Source organism: Rhinichthys klamathensis, unplaced genomic scaffold, assembly GCF_029890125.1.
Source record: "Rhinichthys klamathensis goyatoka isolate OS25496 unplaced genomic scaffold, OSU_Roscu_1.1 h1tg000209l_1, whole genome shotgun sequence".
Lineage (NCBI taxonomy): Eukaryota > Metazoa > Chordata > Actinopteri > Cypriniformes > Leuciscidae > Rhinichthys > Rhinichthys klamathensis.
Window position 1 is genome coordinate 1,408,018 of NW_026606734.1, and position 19,170 is coordinate 1,427,187.

General features: G+C 38.6%; 1 protein-coding gene across 7 annotated transcripts in view; it reads left to right on the forward strand.

Annotated features, from left to right (window-relative positions):
* slc12a7b (solute carrier family 12 member 7b) overlaps positions 1-14,235 on the forward strand; it is a 66,690-nt gene extending 52,455 nt beyond the window's left edge. For 3 of the 7 annotated variants that reach the window (XM_056263632.1, XM_056263634.1, XM_056263638.1), the window contains 10 exons: positions 1,630-1,798; positions 3,122-3,317; positions 4,390-4,556; positions 8,075-8,206; positions 9,007-9,114; positions 9,862-9,978; positions 10,589-10,764; positions 11,628-11,642; positions 12,746-12,879; positions 13,845-14,235. In XM_056263632.1, the coding sequence (XP_056119607.1) occupies positions 1,630-1,798; positions 3,122-3,317; positions 4,390-4,556; positions 8,075-8,206; positions 9,007-9,114; positions 9,862-9,978; positions 10,589-10,764; positions 11,628-11,642; positions 12,746-12,879; positions 13,845-13,936 (1,306 nt within the window). In that variant the 3' untranslated portion in view covers positions 13,937-14,235. The remainder of the gene's footprint in view (positions 1-1,629; positions 1,799-3,121; positions 3,318-4,389; positions 4,557-8,074; positions 8,207-9,006; positions 9,115-9,861; positions 9,979-10,588; positions 10,765-11,627; positions 11,643-12,745; positions 12,880-13,844) is intronic. The other 4 variants (XM_056263635.1, XM_056263639.1, XM_056263633.1 and 1 more) reach the window with 3 other exon arrangements.
* Positions 14,236-19,170: the final 4,935 nt, after the last annotated feature.

A 19,170-nucleotide genomic window follows, 5' to 3' on the forward strand; every position in this document is an offset into this window, starting at 1 on the left:
TTGAGCAGCAAATCATCATATTAGAGTGATTTCTGAAGGATCATGTGACACTGAAGACTGGAGTAATGATGCTGAAAATACAGCTTTGATCACAGGAATAAATTACACTTTACTGTATATTCACATAGAAAACAGCTGATTTACATTGTAATAATATTTCACAATATTACTGTTTTTACTGTATTTTTAATTAAATAAATGCAGCATTGGTGAGCATAAAATCATTTTTCAAAACATTTAAAATCTTAAACTTTCGAATTAAAACATTTTATCCTAACCATTTGAACAGTAGTGCATATCATGTGTTTATCACAATGTTATTTATTTATTTAATATTTTTACTGTAAGGTCTTTTTTTTCCCCAAATGTATCACATAAAATGTATTGAAGGTTATCATGTTTTAAAAAATTCACTGAATTAAAAGCAAGATATAGCAGTCTATAGCAGAATATCTAGCAGTCAACACATTTCAACGCCGGCTTTCTTTCGCTCCTTCACTCGCACTTCAGTGTCATAATCCAGAGACAATCAGTGTTGGATTTTTCCCAGAGCTCTCGGTAATCTTTCATGGATTAAATAACCTGCATACAATGAGATGCAATGAAACTTCCGTCGTCTTTCAGGAACCAGGTCAAACCTGTTCATATCTCGTCGCAGCGGTCTAATCTACATCAGGAGAAATTGATATGTATTTGTTCTGCGACATCTGTGAGCCTGTAGACAATCTCTGTTACAGGTCTTCCCTGTTTCCCCGTGTCTGAGCCTCTTTAGTTCCTGTGATGAGAGTCTGTCCAGCACGGGTTATTATAGTTAACTCAAACTAAAACCAGAAAACAATCACATTGTTGTATATTCAAATAAAGTAATGAAGTAATGTATTAAAAACATAGTTGACAAGTAAACATAAATAAACATAATAGAAAAAAAACTATATAGACATAAACTAACAAAAATTACAAAAACATACAACAAAACTACTAAAATAAAAATATAAAAATAAAAACAAATTCAGACTATTAACTATAATAAAGACTATAATAATATCTCAATGATACTACAATAATGTTGCTCACGACTTCCCAGCTGCGCTAGAATAATCCCAGTTGGAATTAATTTCAGGGGATTTTATTTATACAACTTGTGTGGGGTTCGATAAAGAGTAAATGATCATTAATGATAATGGCAGATATCCTGAGCTCTTGACTGCTTGCCTCAGATTGACATCATTCACCTGAAAGCATAACACCTCCGATAGTCCTGCTTAATCTTTTAATCCCGAGCCAGAAAAACCTCCACAGTTTGATTTGAGAATGGAGAATCCTTTCTTTTTTTAGTGCATAATAATATATTCAGTCCACCTTTTAGTCAGTTGTTCTTGTAAATAATTGTAAGGTTAAAGGTTATGCACTAATAGCTTATACATACCTATTCAGTGTTACAATTTGAAGAGTATAATGCATTAAAACACATGATCAACAGCACATATATACATTGTACTATGAAAAGTTGTAGCCATGAATAGGTAATTCTATAAGCAGGGTGTGGAGTGAAGGATAAGCAGAACATGCATGAGTTGTGCTATAGCTCCTGATGGAGCATTGACTCCTGATGTCCCTGATGTTCTCCAGACCTCAGCTGCTGGTTCTCCTCAATCTGGACACTGAGCTGTCGGTGAAACACCCTCGTCTCCTGTCCTTCACCACACAGCTGAAAGCTGGGAAAGGTCTGACCATCGTGGGCTCAGTGCTGGAGGGAACGTACCTCACCAGAGACACTGAGGCCAAACAAGCAGAACAGGTGTGTGTGTGTTTGTGTGTGTGCGTGCGTGTGTGTGTGTGAGAGAGAGAGAGAGAGAGAGAGAGAGAGAGAGAGAGAGAGAGAGAGAGAGAGAGAGAGAGAGAGAGAGAGAGAGAGAGAGGACTGTGTGCGTGTGCGTGTGTGTGAGAGAGAGAGAGAGAGAGAGAGAGAGAGAGAGAGAGAGCGACTGTGTATGTGCTTGTGAGAGAGAGAGACTGTGTGTGTGTGTGTGTGTGTGTGTGTGTGTGTGTGTGTGTGTGTGTGTGTGTGTGTGTGTGTGTGTGTGTGTGTGTGTGTGCGTGTGAGAGAGAGAGACTGTGTGTGTGTGCGTGTGTGTGTGTGTGTGTGACACATGAAACAAACATGAGTGATTCTTCAAATAAAGGCCTTTTTACTACTTAAATTCAACATTTTTGGAGAAAAAGTTAGATAAGCCTGATACTTGGACAGTTACTAGTTACAGTATGATATGTAAAATCAAATATGATTTTGATTTTGAAATATGAAAATCAAAATATGATTTTCATGATTTTAATAATTGTATACATTTATTATAAACTGATTAGTAACATTTTACAATAAGGTCCCATTTAGTTAACATTAGTAAGTACATTAACATTAACAATGAGCAATACATTTGTTACAGTATTTATTTATCTTTGTTAACTTTAGATAATACAAATCTAAAGTGTTTTTAAGTTACTTTTAGTTATTGGGTATATAACTAACTAACTAAAAAACACAATAATAATACACAATCACAATTATATTATATTATGTTATTAGTAGTAGTATTCATTAATTTAATATTTGAATACGTTAAAAAATATGATATATTGTAATCATTATAAATATTTATTATTGCTGCATTATTACATTGAATTGTCTTATTATTATTATTATTATTAATTTATTTAATATATTAATATAATGTTTCAATCTTTGTGTTAGAGTGTAAAGCTATTATAATCTACCCTTAGTTTAAAACAAGAATCACTGATTGTTTTTGTGAAAGTATTTTGTCTTTAAAATCATCCTAGAGGATAAGAAGTTCCTCTAATTTAAGATTCACTCTTATATAAATTGATCTGAAACACACAGTACGAACAGTCAATTACAAAATATCAAGACAGTTTGTCCTGAAATAAACTGAGCAAACATGATGTTGTTGTTGCGCAGCAGGACTGGATGATTGAGCTCACACTGACACCTAGTGGCCACAGACACAACTGATCAATCCAGAATCCATCTTTCTTCGTGTTAATGAAATGTCTCTGAATGATATCAGATATGATTATTTTCTTCATTTATTTACAACTGTAGAACATAAAATCAGCCATGTCCGCAGAGAAGACGAAGGGCTTCTGCCATGTTGTGGTGTCGTCGAACCAGCGCGACGGCATCTCTCACCTGGTCCAGTCCGCCGGCCTCGGAGGAATGAAACACAACTCTGTTCTGATGGCCTGGCCCGGGAACTGGAGACAGTCGAACGACCCGCAGTCCTGGAAGAGCTTCATAGGTCTGAGACTGGACACACACACACACACACACTGTTGAACTGAGGAAGATGCTGCATCTCATTTAAAGAGGAAGAAACCGACATATAACTAGACTTGTAGGATTTCCTCCAACAACATGCAACTAAGATCTCAAGTCACCTTCATTTATACAGCGCTTTTAACAATATAGATTGTTTCAAAGCAGCTTTACAGAGATAATAGGAAATTAAAGTTACAGAGATTATTTTGGCTTTACAGCAGCTCTAGAATAAAGTCCAGCTAAAGTTAGTTTTGATTGATTCACTTTTGTTGCACAGATCATTAGTTATTAACTTAAGGGTGTTGAAGATTGTATTATTCAGAAAACAAGAAATTTAGCCTTATAAGAATACACAATTATTTCTTGTATGAGTCCTCTGAAAGGACTCTGTCTAGGTGACTTTGAAAGCTGCAAGACCTTCTGTAAAAAGACCCTGAATGTCAATTCTATTCTGAGAAGTCACATGGTACAAGACCTTCACCCAAAACTATCTATAAGTGTATGACCATCTTTGGAAAAGGATGTATGGATATATGTGAGAAGCTGGGCACGGATCGGGAGTGATCGCCTGCAGGAGGAAGGGATCTCCTGCTGGAGGGAGTGATCCCCTGCAGGTGGATGCTCGGCTTTGTTTGTTAATAAAGTCTAATATTTCTGGCATCAAAGATCTCTGCGAAGTTATTTTACAGAACAATTGAAACCACTTCAAGGGCCGCTAACATGACACCGTTCTAACAGAAAACAGAAACTTTGAATGTGTTCTGGCCGTACATTTACACACACCAGTGTTTGGTGCTCGAGAACGTAAACTTTGATAAAGGTTCCAAGGTGCACGTTTAGAATTTTTTTTTAAAACGTTGTCATCTCCGTGTAAACTTCAAAAACATGAATCTGAGAAAACGGTGACGGCGTGCACATGCGTATTACATGTTTAGTCTATAGATATGCACATTTGAATTTGCGTAGTCTTTCTTTACAAATTGACCTCACCAAATGATTGATTCAAAGATCATTGGTCATTAGTTAAGAGCCTGTGGTGTTTCTCTCCTCAGAGACGGTCCGAGAGACGACTGCCGCCCATCTGGCTCTTTTGGTGGCCAAAAACGTGGACAGTTTCCCTCATCAGGAGCGTCTCAGTGAAGGAACCATCGACGTGTGGTGGATCGTTCACGACGGGGGCATGCTGATGCTTCTGCCCTTCTTACTGCGACAGCACAAGGTTCGGCCCTGAATGAGCTGTGAATCAGAGCTTTATCCTGTTGAGGCGGGCGTACACGTGCAATTTTTGCTGTTTTACGAGCTCGCAGATGATTTTTTTTAATAGGTAGACTTGTAGTCAAGACCGCCTTAACCAAGACCAAGACACTACCAAGACCAGAGGGTATCGAGACCAAGACAAGACCCAGACCAAGTCGAGACCAAGACCCAGACCAAGTCGAGACCAAGACGCAGACCAAGTCGAGACCAAGACCCAGACCAAGTCGAGACCAAGACCCAGACCAAGTCGAGACCAAGACCCAGACCAAGTCGAGACCAAGACCCAGACCAAGTCGAGACCCAGACCCAGACCAAGTCGAGACCCAGACCCAGACCAAGTCGAGACCAAGACCCAGACCAAGTCGAGACCAAGACCCAGACCAAGTCGAGACCCAGACCCAGACCAAGTCGAGACCGAGACCCAGACCAAGTCGAGACCAAGACCCAGACCAAGTCGAGACCCAGACCCAGACCAAGTCGAGACCAAGACCCAGACCAAGTCGAGACCGAGACCCAGACCAAGTCGAGACCGAGACCCAGACCAAGTCGAGACCAAGACCCAGACCAAGTCGAGACCGAGACCCAGACCAAGTCGAGACCGGAGGGAAAAAAAACAGACTAGTGTTGAAGCTAAGCAATAACTTGTATGAATTCAAGAACAGCAGCATATAGGGTTCAGCCGCAGTTTACATTCAATACATTTTAGACGGTATTACTTCAACTACACAGGCAGAACAATACAGAGACAGACCATGGCATGTGTGACTGTGAGCTCACTGTAAATGTTTTTGCAGACTGTTTTTTTTGTTTTGTTTTTCTCATCAAAACCGATTATGTATATCAAGCAGGGACACGTTTGTGTGCATTATGTTTTGTGATTTCACCAGAACGAATAGAGAGTATCCGCAACGGATTGAAGCGCGCGTCCGAGTGAAGACCGTGCGGTGTGTGCGAGCCACACGAGAAAACACTGTATCCACACCACTGATCGCAGCGGCAACGAGCACTTTGATCACTTGATTTAAAAAACACATTTCATGTACAGCTTTTGAGACAGCGAGACCTAGACAAGACCGAGAGGTCCGAGACCAAGACAAGACCAAAGACCGTCAAGGCCGTGACAAGACCGAGACTTCGTAAAAGTGACCGGTCTCGATACATACATTACCGTATTTTCCGCACTATACGGCGCACCGGATTATAAGGCGCACCTTCAATGAATGACCTATTTTAGAACATTTTTCATATATAGGGCGCACCGGATTATAAGGCGCATAAGATACTGCAGTCAAACGTTTGACTGGGTTTGCGTTATGCATCCACTAGATGTCAACAAATGTCAACAAAACAGTCAGATAAAGTCAAACTTTATTAAGCTTTCTGACAACTCCGTTCACTCCCATGGTAACGTTGTTCAAACGTTAAAGGAAAACTCCGGTCAATTTTAACATTGAGCTCATTTTTTGTAAATTTGGGAGTGCTGTCAGTACAGATAACAACGACAAAAACCGTTGTTGCCTACACCGTGTTATCCTCTTTTTTTAAATGTGCACCCTGTTGACTTAAACGGGAAAAGTTTTAAACCTGCTTTTAGCCTCTTAACAACCTTAATGTGTCATTACAAGTGCACAGCCATGTGAGTGAACACGGTGAATCTGACTCCAGTAAATGTGAAAGATATGAATAAAAATGATGTTTATTCAGCCAGCTCACATACCCGTATTTTCTTCCTGTTTTCGGTCGAAGTCCACAATAGGCGATTGTCGAGTGCGCGCGCGCGATCATTGGTAACTAAGCAACAGTGGAGACTCAGGGCCTTTCTCAATCTGTGTTCTTGTCTGTACTTGTGTCCTTGTGTTCTTGTGAAACGTCATCTTTTGTGGCCCAAGTACTGTCCCAATACACAAGTTTGCATTTTGGCAAGAACAGTTAAAAATCCCGGATGTGTTCTTGACACGCCCATTTTACCGAGGATGCATCGGCTGGTAACTTGTGTGAACTTGACGGCAGAAATATCCCAGCATTCAATTCGGCATTCGAGGAAGGAGAGGCAGGTCAATACAGTATTTCGTTTTTCTACAATTACGTACACTATTTCATCACTAAATTCACTTCTGAGAACATTTGATGCGAGAAATCAACTGTGTAGATTTCAAATATTGGCATTTTACGAAAATGTATGGCTAATCGAAAATGTGCTCAAACGTTTTCGGAAGTGAGAATCTCCATAAGCGCCTGCGGGTGTTACGTTAGCTATCGAGCCAACCGGCCAGTTTGCTCACAGACTCGTTTTTCCCCACAGCCAAGAGACCATTGCAGCCTGGCTGTTATCGTCAATAATTCTCGTTATGTTTGGGTACTGCAGACGGTGTCTGTGCGGGGGAATTATTGCGCAATACCAGCAAGAACACATCGTCTCAAACTGTCAGCAGCGTTCTGTGTGCTCGTCACCTTGTGAGTTCATTCTTCCAAGAACAACTAGCAAGAGCGTTCTCCCCAAGAACACAAGTCCGTTCTTTGCATTCTTGGTTTTGAGAAACACCCAAAGACTGTCAGCTGTCAGCCGATGACGGTGCTGTGTGGTGTCTGAGAATATCAGCTCAAATGGATAGTTCATCCGGATCAGATGTTGAACACACGGAGGAGGTTTGATCGCACGCGCAAACTCGACAATCGACTACTGTGGACTTCGGCCGAAAACAGGAAGTAAATACGGGTATGTGAGCTGGCTGAATAAAGAGATTATTCCTGCCTTCGTGAAAGCTCGGATCACAGGAGACTGATATATCAGCCCAGGCATCCACGATCCATTGCCAGATAGTGGCGTAAGTCGGCCGGCGCTGTCTCCCCGTCTTGGTGAACGTGTGTTCACCATCCATATATAAGGCGCTCCGCATTATAAGGCGCATTGACGTTTTTTGAGAAAATTAAAGGCTTTTAAGTGCGCCTTATAGTGCAGAAAATACGGTACTATTAATCGGGAGAAATCGCTTGGAAATCGTTGATGCTCGCATGGTCGTGGCTCACAGCGTGTGAGAGGAATTACGAGCCGAGCCAAGCACGTTACGAGCATCTCCCGACCTCCCGATAGTTTTTAAACATGTTATTTATATTGAAAGGAATGGTTACTGAGTAACCATGTAGTGGTTGACCTGAGTAATGGTTACTCTGCTTTTCAACACATCCTTTGCACACACATTTCTGTCATTTATCTGAAGCTATAGTTGCCTGCAACATTGAAAGCTCCGGTCTCTGTGTTTAGCGTGAAAGCTCACGTGATTGCCACCGGCTCGGGATAAGATTTGTGCAGGACAGTCGTGCCGTGTACCAGCTGCTTTGAGGCACTTATCAGGTTAACTGACTCGAACCGTGTGCAATCTCTCACAACCTCCCAAGTGTCTGAACCCGCACCGTTGTACGCCTGCCTTTAAGGACACTGATCAAAAAGTGTCATTGCAACTTTGTGTGTCCGTGTCTCAGGTGTGGAGGAAGTGCAAGATGCGCATCTTCACCGTGGCTCAGTTAGATGATAACAGCATCCAGATGAAGAAAGACCTGCAGATGTTCCTCTATCATCTCCGTCTGAACGCTGAGGTGGAGGTGGTGGAGATGGTGAGCGGATACCAGAGTCTAAAATTGGGTTTGCTGCACAGTAGGACTGTCATTTATTGTGATCTAAACTGTGATTTGATAAAAAAAATATATATATATATTATATTATATTTAGTTAATTAATTGAATATGTGAATAGAATGTTTAAATTTTTGTGTTGTAGTTTATTATAACTAATCCAAATATGTATTTTTGCTACATATTATATAGAATTATCTTATTATTATAAGTAGTTATCATTTATTTAATATATGAATACAATATTTTAGTTTGTTTTATTATTATTACAATTATTTATTATTGTTGCATAATATGGAATTATCTTTATTATTATTATTTTATTAAGTTATTTATATTTATTTTAGTGTTTTGATTTTTGTGTTATATTATATTATTGCTACATAATAGTGAAATATCTTTTAATGTTGTTGTTGTTATTATTACTATTCTTATTAATATTATTTATCTAACATTTTAATATAATGTTTTATTTATTTATAATATAAGTATTATAATTATGTATTATTGCTGCCTAATATTGTATTATCTTATTATTATTTTTAAATGCTAAAATATTATTTACCTGTTCTAATATAAAATGTACCTTTAATTTTTTACATATATTTATTATTAACATATTAATATTTTATTATTCCATAGAAATACTTCTGTCATAATTTAAAGCTTTAATTTTTACAGGAAGCGTCTTGAGTTTTGTGTGTGGTTGATCATGTGTTAATATCTTCCTGTTGAGGAATCTCATGTGTGTTCATGCGCCTGTGGTGTGTGTGTTTCTCCAGCATGACAGTGATATCTCAGCGTTCACCTACGAGAAGACTCTGGTGATGGAGCAACGCTCTCAGATGCTGAAGCAGATGCAGCTCTCGAGGACTGAGCGCGAGCGAGAGGTGAGCTTTCAGTCAGCCAGAGCAGCGCACGAGTCCATTTACACGCATAATATTTGCCTTTAGTATATTCATTAATACTACATCAGTGAATCTCGCCTAAACTATCAAGAAATGTCAAAATATGTACACATTTCACTCTAAAATCAAAAGAAAACAGAAGTTATTATATATTGCATAAAGAAAGCCATTTGTTTTTTAAATTGTCACATTATTTTCATGCTATATCTTGTAAACCAATATCAGTAGACAACTGTAATATGGAAAATATATATATATATATATATATATTAATTTTATAGTATTAAGGAAATATATACAGAAAAGGAAATGTGTGTGTGTGTGTGTGTGTGTGTGTGTGTGTATGTATATATTAAAATAAGCACATTTGTAAGTATATATCATGTTAGTATTTATTGTGAACTTAAATTTCAATATATTTTTATTATAAATTATGCTGATTTTAATTGGACAGGATGATATTATTTTTGCATTACAGTAATAACAACTGTTGTGCTTAATTGTCACGAAAATAATGCAAAAACTCATAATTGCCCTAAAAATAGGCAAAATATGGTTTCTTTTTTTTCACTTTGCGTTGACATTTCTTCACGAGATTCAAGAAAGCATCTGCATTGCTGTGGAGAATAACGTAGAAGGACTGAGGGTCGTGGCTATGGCACATGATTACAGTTGTGTGACTTGTGGTCCCTCTTTCATTTCTGCTGCTCTCGGGGAAACACGCGTCAGATTCAGAGCATCACGGATGAGTCGCGTAGCTCTATTCGGAGGAAGAACCACAGCGGAGCTCACGGCTCAGGCCTCAATAACCAGAACAGCCAACTAGATGAGGAGAAACAAGAGGAGGTAGAGAACTCCAGACCACCGTCCCGGATTAAACACACACAAGTGCAGAGCCAGAAGACAGCTAGATTTACACCGGTTTACGTGTGCATAGCATTAGCTTTAGCATTGTAACGTGTGCTCCTCCCTTCAGAAACCTCTTCCCATCATGCATGTGTCCGTGACTTCATGCACGAGCATCTGTGACCCTGCGTGATCGTCAATGACCCCTCTTTCCTTTCATTCCCTCGTGTTTCTCTGTATTTAGCGGAAACTATAAAGAAATATATGAAGAATGAATAAAAAAGGGTTCATGTCGCATGTTAGCAGTCTGCATATTACAGACTAATATAGTTGCATGTATGCAGTACACGAACTAAAACATTAATCTGATATGCTTTTCTTTTGAATATAGATCTCATAATGTTCAGAGAAATATATTATAATTTATTATTGTAAACTTTTGTTTTGTTCAATTTAATGTATCTAAAAAAAAACACATATTTTTGTGTTCATCCTGGGATTTTTTTTCTTCATAATTTCGTGTTTGGTGACAGAAAAATTAGTTATTTTTTTATTTATTTTTTTAGTAGTGAATATATTGATTTAATGTGTGATTGTGATGACGCCACAGGCTCAGCTGATCCACGACAGGAACACAGCGTCTCACGCGGCGCTAAACGACAAGGCCGACGCGGCGCCGGAGCGAGTCCACATGACCTGGACCAAAGAGAAGTTCTTCACCGAACGCAACCGCAACCGAGAGCACAACGCAACCATGGCCGTGCGAGACCTCTTCAACATGAAACCGTAAGTCAGCAGCTCTACACAGCTCACACACTGCATCTCTGTAACGTGTGGTTAACGCTTTAAACGCTCAGAGGAAAGTTGGGATGCATGAGCAAACAAAAGCCCACAGTCTTCTGGGTATTTAAAGGACACAGTCTGCATGGTGTGTGTGTGTGTGTGTGTGTGTGTGTGACTTCATGATCACAGTGTGTCATCATGTGTCTGTGTCTCTTCATAGATTCATATCTGGAAGACAGATTATTGACATGTTTTTTTATTTTTATATAGTAGTGATAATTATATTCCTCTCTCGAATGGTTACTAATGAATCTCACAAAAACGTTTGTAGATCATGATTCACAAACATTTTTTTGCATAAAGAAAACAATGATAATTTAATGACCATTAAGATTTTTTTGAATTGTGATGTTATTATCATGACAATTAATATGACCTTTAGATGCCATTTCTAATAAAAGTGCTCTTAAATATTTGTATCATCATCGTTATTATTACATTTATTTAATTATTTATTTGTATATTCATTACTTATTTAATTTTTTATTTTTTATTTTATTCGTCATGAATTTTCCTATTTTTCATTATCTTTATTTTATTATCATTTCCTATTACTTTTTTATTTTTTTAAATATTACCTCAAGGTTAAAGTCTATGCAGAACATCATTTTTGTTAAGATCCACATTTTCCTGTTATTTATTTATTTGAGAATGATGATCTAAAAAACACAGTAAATAAACACACGAGCACAGTAGAGGGAGAAGTGTAATGTGAAGAGTGTGTCAGTCAGTGCTGGTGTAGATCTGAGTGTGGGTGACGCGTCTAAGCCTGTCTCTGTTGTTCTGTCCTGTTTTCCTCTTTCTAGCGAATGGGAGAGTCTGTAAGTCACATTTCTCTGTACTGTAGCTGTGTCTGTCTTCATGTCTATGAGCTGTCCCGTCTCAAACCCTGCAGCACGCTGCATTATTCCAGCATATACGTGTGTGTGTGTGTGTGTGTGCGCTTCGGCATGTGTATGTGCGTTTCCATCCCAGCATTCCCTCTGTCCTGAGACGTGCAGAAGCTCATGTGTGCAGCATGATGGATCTCTACAAGAAAACTTGTGCTTCATAATCACCTGTTGTGCCTCAGATACTCTTTTATTTACATTCAATATTTATTTATAATACTAAAATATAAATAATGCAAATAATAATAATAATAATGCAAGTAATAAGAATAATTATTGTATTTTATATACAGTAAAACTTTTATTTATTTATTTATTTATTTAGTGTTTATTGTGGTATATTTACTACAGTTAATAGAGTGACATCATTATTAATATTTTTATATACAGGGAAAAATAATTATTTATTGTATATTCATTGTGGTATTTGCTGCAGTTAATAGTTTGCTTTATTTATATTTTTATATACAGTGAAATGTAATTAAAGCAGTTCATACGGGCACAAGGTGGCGCTGAGGAGCACAAGTTTTTCAACTGTATTTGTGATTTCATAATTCATGCTTTATTAAAGGCATGTGCATATGCTGTGCATGTCAAATCTTGATATTGTGCACACTAACCTCAAACGGCCTTTATTATATCACTAATATAAATGATGCTTGAATTACAGTGCATATGTATTTATCATGCCATATTCAAGAGCTTTGCAGAGCTTTCATAGCACACATTGCACAGCTGTTTGAAACAATTATCTCTGTCATACAGTTTAGCTTAAACAAATATTATGATAACATTGACCAATCAGGATCAAATATCGCTCTATGATAATAGAGAAATATGCATTTGACTCCAGATGTCACTGTAATCAATGAATTAGTCAATTATACTAAATGTAGACTGAACATGAATACATGTTCGCTTTTTTTGTCCCTGTACTTGGATGTTGGCATGAGTTTGAATCTGTATTAATATGATTGAGTCACACGGTCTGACTTGTATGTTTTTGTCCCTCGTCACATGACTCTGTGAAACAGGAACCAGTCGAACGTGCGCTGCATGCACACAGCGGTCAAACTGAATGAGGTGGTGGTCAACAAGTCTCAGGGTGCACATCTGGTGCTCCTCAACATGCCTGGCCCACCGAGGAACCGCGGCGGCGATGAAAACTGTATCCTCATACAAACTACACCTCAAAACTCACATTTACACAATCAGATCAAAAATTGAAACAGAATTTGTTTTGTTAAAGGTATAGTTCACCCAAAAATAAATATTCTGTCATCATTTACTCACTCGCAAGTTGCTGGAAACGGATTCTGCAAAATATCTTCTTTTGTGTTCAACGGAACAAAGAAAACGAACAGTGAGTAAAATAATAATGATGTAATTCAATTAAATGGAAAACTAAACGAAAATTTTAAATGTTGCATTGAACTAAAGCACTAAAATTACTAACTGGAAATAAGAACTAAAACTAAAATAAAATTAGATTTAAAAGAATAAAAATTACAAAAGCACATAGCAAAATTACTAAAAATTTGACTAAAATTAAAAGCTAATTCCAAATATTAATAAATATTATAGTATATAAATTATACTAAAACACTGATTTAGATTTTTTTTTATTTCCATTTATTAATATTATGTTTTTAATTTTTTTCAATTATTTGTTATATTTACTCTATATATAAGATTTAAAGTTTTAAAATGCAGTGATATTTTTAATGCAGTTTATAGAAATAGTTCTATTATAGTTCTTTAAATTCTATGTGATTATGCCAACCTCAAATGAACTATATTACTGTATCTGGAGAAAGGGTTATTTATTTTATTGTAGCTCATATTGATTTATTATTATCCAAAATGTAAGTATTTATTGAACATTGCAGTTTTATAAAAACAATAAGCCTCTTAAGACTCTACTCTAGTAAGATTCTAGTCATTAATCTTCATGTCACCCGTTTACTGTGGTAAAATCACGGTAATGCACGACCTTGAGAAGATTAATGCTTTATTTAAATCACTAATACTAAAAAATCTCTCTTATTATTATACACAGACGTCTTCCAGAAGCTTTATTTGGAGTATTAGCATGGAAAACATGCGTGTTTGTCCTTGACCAACGCGCCTCAGACATGGAGTTTATGGAGGTTATGATGGAGGGTCTCAACCGGGTCCTGTTGGTGCGCGGCGGTGGCCGAGAGGTCATCACCATATATTCATAAAGTGGATCGTGGCTCCACCGGCAGGAATTCTGTTTATTATTTTTTCCCAGAGCAGAGCGGGGCGTCATGAAGACCCAGTGGTTTTCTATCCGCATCACGTCCAGCTGCGTTTATCAGGAGACCGAGACATTTATGATCTCCTGAAGAAGAGACTCAACGTGAAGCACATATGAAAGCGGAGAGACGATCCATAACGACACTTTAATTTATGCTCATTGACTGTTTCCTCGTTCTCTTTTATTTGTTCGTACTATGGTAGTTTTATGTCTGTGTATTGTGCATCATTTGCCTGTGGCAGTGGTTCTCATGGTCTGGGTTTCCAAGTGCGTGCGAATGATCCGATGGTTTTAGTTTCACAAGTAGGAGCGTTTGGTAATGCCTGTTTAATATCGATTCATTCATAAAGTCCATCTGCACGTCTCCATCGTGAACCTGCATTGCTTTTTTTTCATTTGCGGACACTAGCTTCGATTCAAATTGTCGCTTGATACCCAAAATAACATCTGTGTTCAGAGAGCCAGGCTGCGGTGCGGTTTTCCATATCCACGATGGCTTTCTGATATCAAGGGAATGTTTGAGTTTCACACACCGGCTAGTTTTCTCGCAGTCGATAGCGATGCAGAGCGCAGATGCTGAATGTGTCAGATGACGTTACTGACTTCATGATATGGAATGTGCAATAACTTTTTTTTATTTTTTATCAAGGCATCACTGTCCGAACGCGACATCCACTGACCAAGGGTTCTGTATTATAAATGTTGAAATGTTTAATGCGAACAGCGCTGAAGGAGAACAGCCATAACGTTTGACCGGCGCTGCTCTTATTATTGAGTACTGAGGTTTTGGTTTTGGTTCCATTTTGGCATGAATCTCTGAAAGCAGTTTTATCGGGATGATTTCAGCTGTATTTGCACTTTTTAGTTTTTTTTTTTTTATTATTGTATGATAAAAGCAAAAGGCACAGCTGACCCGTCCAGCACAACAGCACTGCAACATTTTTATCTCTCAGCAATAAACATGTTTTCTCATAAGCTGGAACTAAATTTAAAGTGTCTGTCTTGACGTTCATGAAGTATGTTGAGCGTAGACAAACCAATTTAACAAAACCTATAGCAATCTACTGTATTCTCTTTAGCCACAGGCTTGACGCTGAAGTGTGTTATGTCTGTGGGAAATTGCAGTCTGTTTGAGTGACACGAATGAGCTGGACATAGAGATATTGGCTCGACCAATGGAGTGGCATTGGGGGCGGGGCTATCTGTTTTTGACCAATAGCAGATGTGAGGAGTATTTGACATTTGTCTTTTCTTTTTTTTTCTTTTTTTTTTAGAAGTTACACACTTCACCTTTACAAGGTTTAGGAACTATTGTGTTTAGACTCGGACAAATCTCAGAGCAGTTTTACCAAGATTTACAACATTTTATTTGTCCTGTTCTTTTTGTTCTTATACACTGTGTTCTTACCAGGCGTGATGCGCCTCATTGGTCCAGAATCACTGCATATTAAACAGCATATGTGTCCTGATTGGCTGTGATTTTGTTGAACTTGGTTCGGACACGGTGTCACATGATGTAACATACACTTCTGTTCGAAAGTTTGGGGTTGATGCTTATTAATACTTTAATTGCAAAGATACACTAAATCGAAAGTGACAGTAAAAACATTTTGAATGTTTTAATGTCAAAAGATTGTATTTCAACTGTTTTAAACTGATACTGTTACACTGATGATAATCATAAATGTTTCAAATCATATCAGAGTGATTTCTGAAGGATCATGTGACACTGAAGACTGGAGTAATGATGCTGAAAATTCAGCTTTGATCACAGGAATAAATTACACTTTACTATATATTCACATAGAAAACAGCTGATTTACATTGTAATAATATTTCACTATTTTTACAGTATTTTTATGAAATAAATGCAGCTTTGCTGAGCGGAAGAGACTTCTTTCAAAAATATTAAAAATCTTAGCCACCCCAAACTTTGGAACGCTAGTGTAGATGGTGTGTCCTCTCGATCTGATGATTCAGAGTTATGTTTTTGTGTGCCAAAAATATCTGCTAAGAAACTGCATCAGGTGAAACACTGTGTGCTGATGTGTCCATCATGAGTGTTCGTATCCTCAGCGTTTCTCTCAGACCCTGTCAGCGCTGCAGTGTTTGCTGCCAGGACATCATTACTGTACTTTTCTACAGTGTGTTGTGTTCTAGAGGAGGCAGATGATGTGGTTAGATCATGTCTCTCGTGTTATCTGAGGATGTAGTTTCTGCACTGCTCCGCCGTGGTCAATGTGTTTCCCTTTAGGAGAAATTGTGAATTTTAGGACGGGATATTGTTTAAAATTGCTTTTTAAATTGTGTTTATTTTATGTGGTCATTTCTTTTACTCATTCAACATGCCATAGTTTTCCATCCGAGTTCTTTGTAAACTGGAAATTGTGAGGCTTTTTTCCCCCATCAAAAGGACCTGGAGTTATTGAACTGATTCATACAAATGTACAGTTACATGTTTTCTTTTCTGTCCTTTCAGACACCAAAGATACACTAAGGTTTTCGTGTCATCTCACAAATAACCTCACTGAGAGATGTGTAGATCAAAATGTAAAAACCAAAATAAAACAACAGCTGAAAAGCAGATGATGATGATGAGGATGATGATGGTGAGGATGATGATGATGATGGTGAAGATGATGAGGATGATGACTGGTTGAAACGCCCTTTAAAACAAAACTGGGAGTTTCTCATGTAGTTTGTTTAATCATAAACAGACCCACTCGGAAACTGTGGATTTACATATAATTTAGAATTTATTGTAATATTTTATATATTCCAAAACTCTGAGATCACTGGTGACAATACAGCTGTTTTGCATTTAATACATTTTTCCATTACAAATGATATTATCAGCATTATGCTTTGAGTGAAAATAGAATTTAATAAAATTATATGTATATAGAATTTTATATACATTTACTATATAATAAATTCTATATACATATGTTATATATAAACATTTTATATATAATTGTATTTATTTTTATAAATATATAACATATACTATATAATAAATTCTATATACATATGTTATATATAAACATTTTATATATAATTGTATTTATTTTTATAAATATATATATATATACATTTTATATATATATATATACGTATATATATATATATAAATATATATATATATATTATTTATATAATTTTTTATATATTGTAGTTTACATCACAACATTGTTTAAAACATTGTTTATATCCATGTTTACATTTGATTTATAAAATGGCATATTTTCAGTGTGGTATCAGACTTTAGAGTACTTTCAGCCGAGTTTAACACATTTTACAACATATTTTTTACATGTTTAAATCCATGTTTTTCTCCAGAATCAGCAGTGAACATGTGAAAGGCTTCTTCTGTGTGGATCTCTCCATGTGTTCTCAGTGTGTGTGTGTGTGTGTGTGTGTGTGTGTGTGTGACGGTTACAACAGTGCTGTACCATGGCCATGCTTGTGTTTTAGTAAGAATCATCTGTCATTTTAGATCCCGTGTTGTGTGTGTGTGAGGTGAGTGTTTTCTCCATGATCTCCACTGATCTCAGGTCAGGTTTGGTGCTCAGTCAGTGCTGTTTGCTGAAGGTTATGAACTGATCTGAGATCTGTGGAGCTGTGCGAGCAGCTGTTGATCTGAGGCCGTGGACCGTAGGACATTACTCGACCGTCGCACACTCTGGTAGGACGTTACTCGACCATCACACACTCTGGTAGGACGTTACTCGACCGTCACACACTCTGGTAGGACATTACTCGACAGTCACACACTCTGGTAGGACGTTACTCGACCGCCACACACTCTGGTAGGACGTTACTCGACCGCCACACACACTGGTAGGACATTACTCGATAGTCACACACTCTGGTAGGACATTACTCGATAGTCACACACTCTGGTAGGACGTTACTCGATCGTCACACACTCTGGTAGGACGTTACTCGCCCGTCGCACACTCTGGTAGGACGTTACTCGACCGTCACACACTCTGGTAGGACGTTACTCGACCGTCACACACTCTGGTAGGACGTTACTCGCCCGTCGCACACTCTGGTAGGACGTTACTCGACCGTCACACACTCTGGTAGGACGTTACTCGACCGTCGCACACTCTGGTAGGACGTTACTCGATCGTCACACACTCTGGTAGGACGTTACTCGCCCGTCACACACTCTGGTAGGACGTTACTCCCCCGTCGCACACTCTGGTAGGACGTTACTCGATCGTCACACACTCTGGTAGGACGTTACTCGCCCGTCGCACACTCTGGCAGGACGTTACTCGAGCCAGTCACACACTCTGGTAGGACGTTACTCGACCGTCACACACTCTGGTAGGACGTTACTCGACCGTCACACACTCTGGTAGGACGTTACTCGACCGTCACACACTCTGGTAGGACGTTACTCGACCGTCACACACACTGGTAGGACGTTACTCGACCGTCACACACTCTGGTAGGACGTTACTCGACCGTCACACACTCTGGTAGGACGTTACTCGACCGTCACACACTCTGGTAGGACGTTACTCGACCGTCACACACTCTGGTAGGACGTTACTCGACCGTCACACACACTGGTAGGACGTTACTCGACCGTCACACACTCTGGTAGGACGTTACTCGACCGTCACACACTCTGGTAGGACGTAACTCGACCGTCACACACTCTGTAGGACGTTACTCGACCGTCACACACTCTGGTAGGACGTTACTCGACCGTCACACACACTGGTAGGACGTTACTCGACCGTCACACACTCTGGTAGGACGTAACTCGACCGTCACACACTCTGTAGGACGTTACTCGACCGTCACACACTCTGGTAGGACGTTACTCGACCGTCACACACACTGGTAGGACGTTACTCGACCGTCACACACTCTGGTAGGACGTTACTCGACCGTCACACACTCTGGTAGGACGTTACTCGACCGTCACACACTCTGGTAGGACGTTACTCGACCGTCACACACTCTGGTAGGACGTTACTCGACCGTCACACACTCTGGTAGGACGTTACTCGACCGTCACACACTCTGGTAGGACGTAACTCGACCGTCACACACTCTGTAGGACGTTACTCGACCGTCACACACTCTGGTAGGACGTTACTCGACCGTCACACACACTGGTAGGACGTTACTCGACCGTCACACACTCTGGTAGGA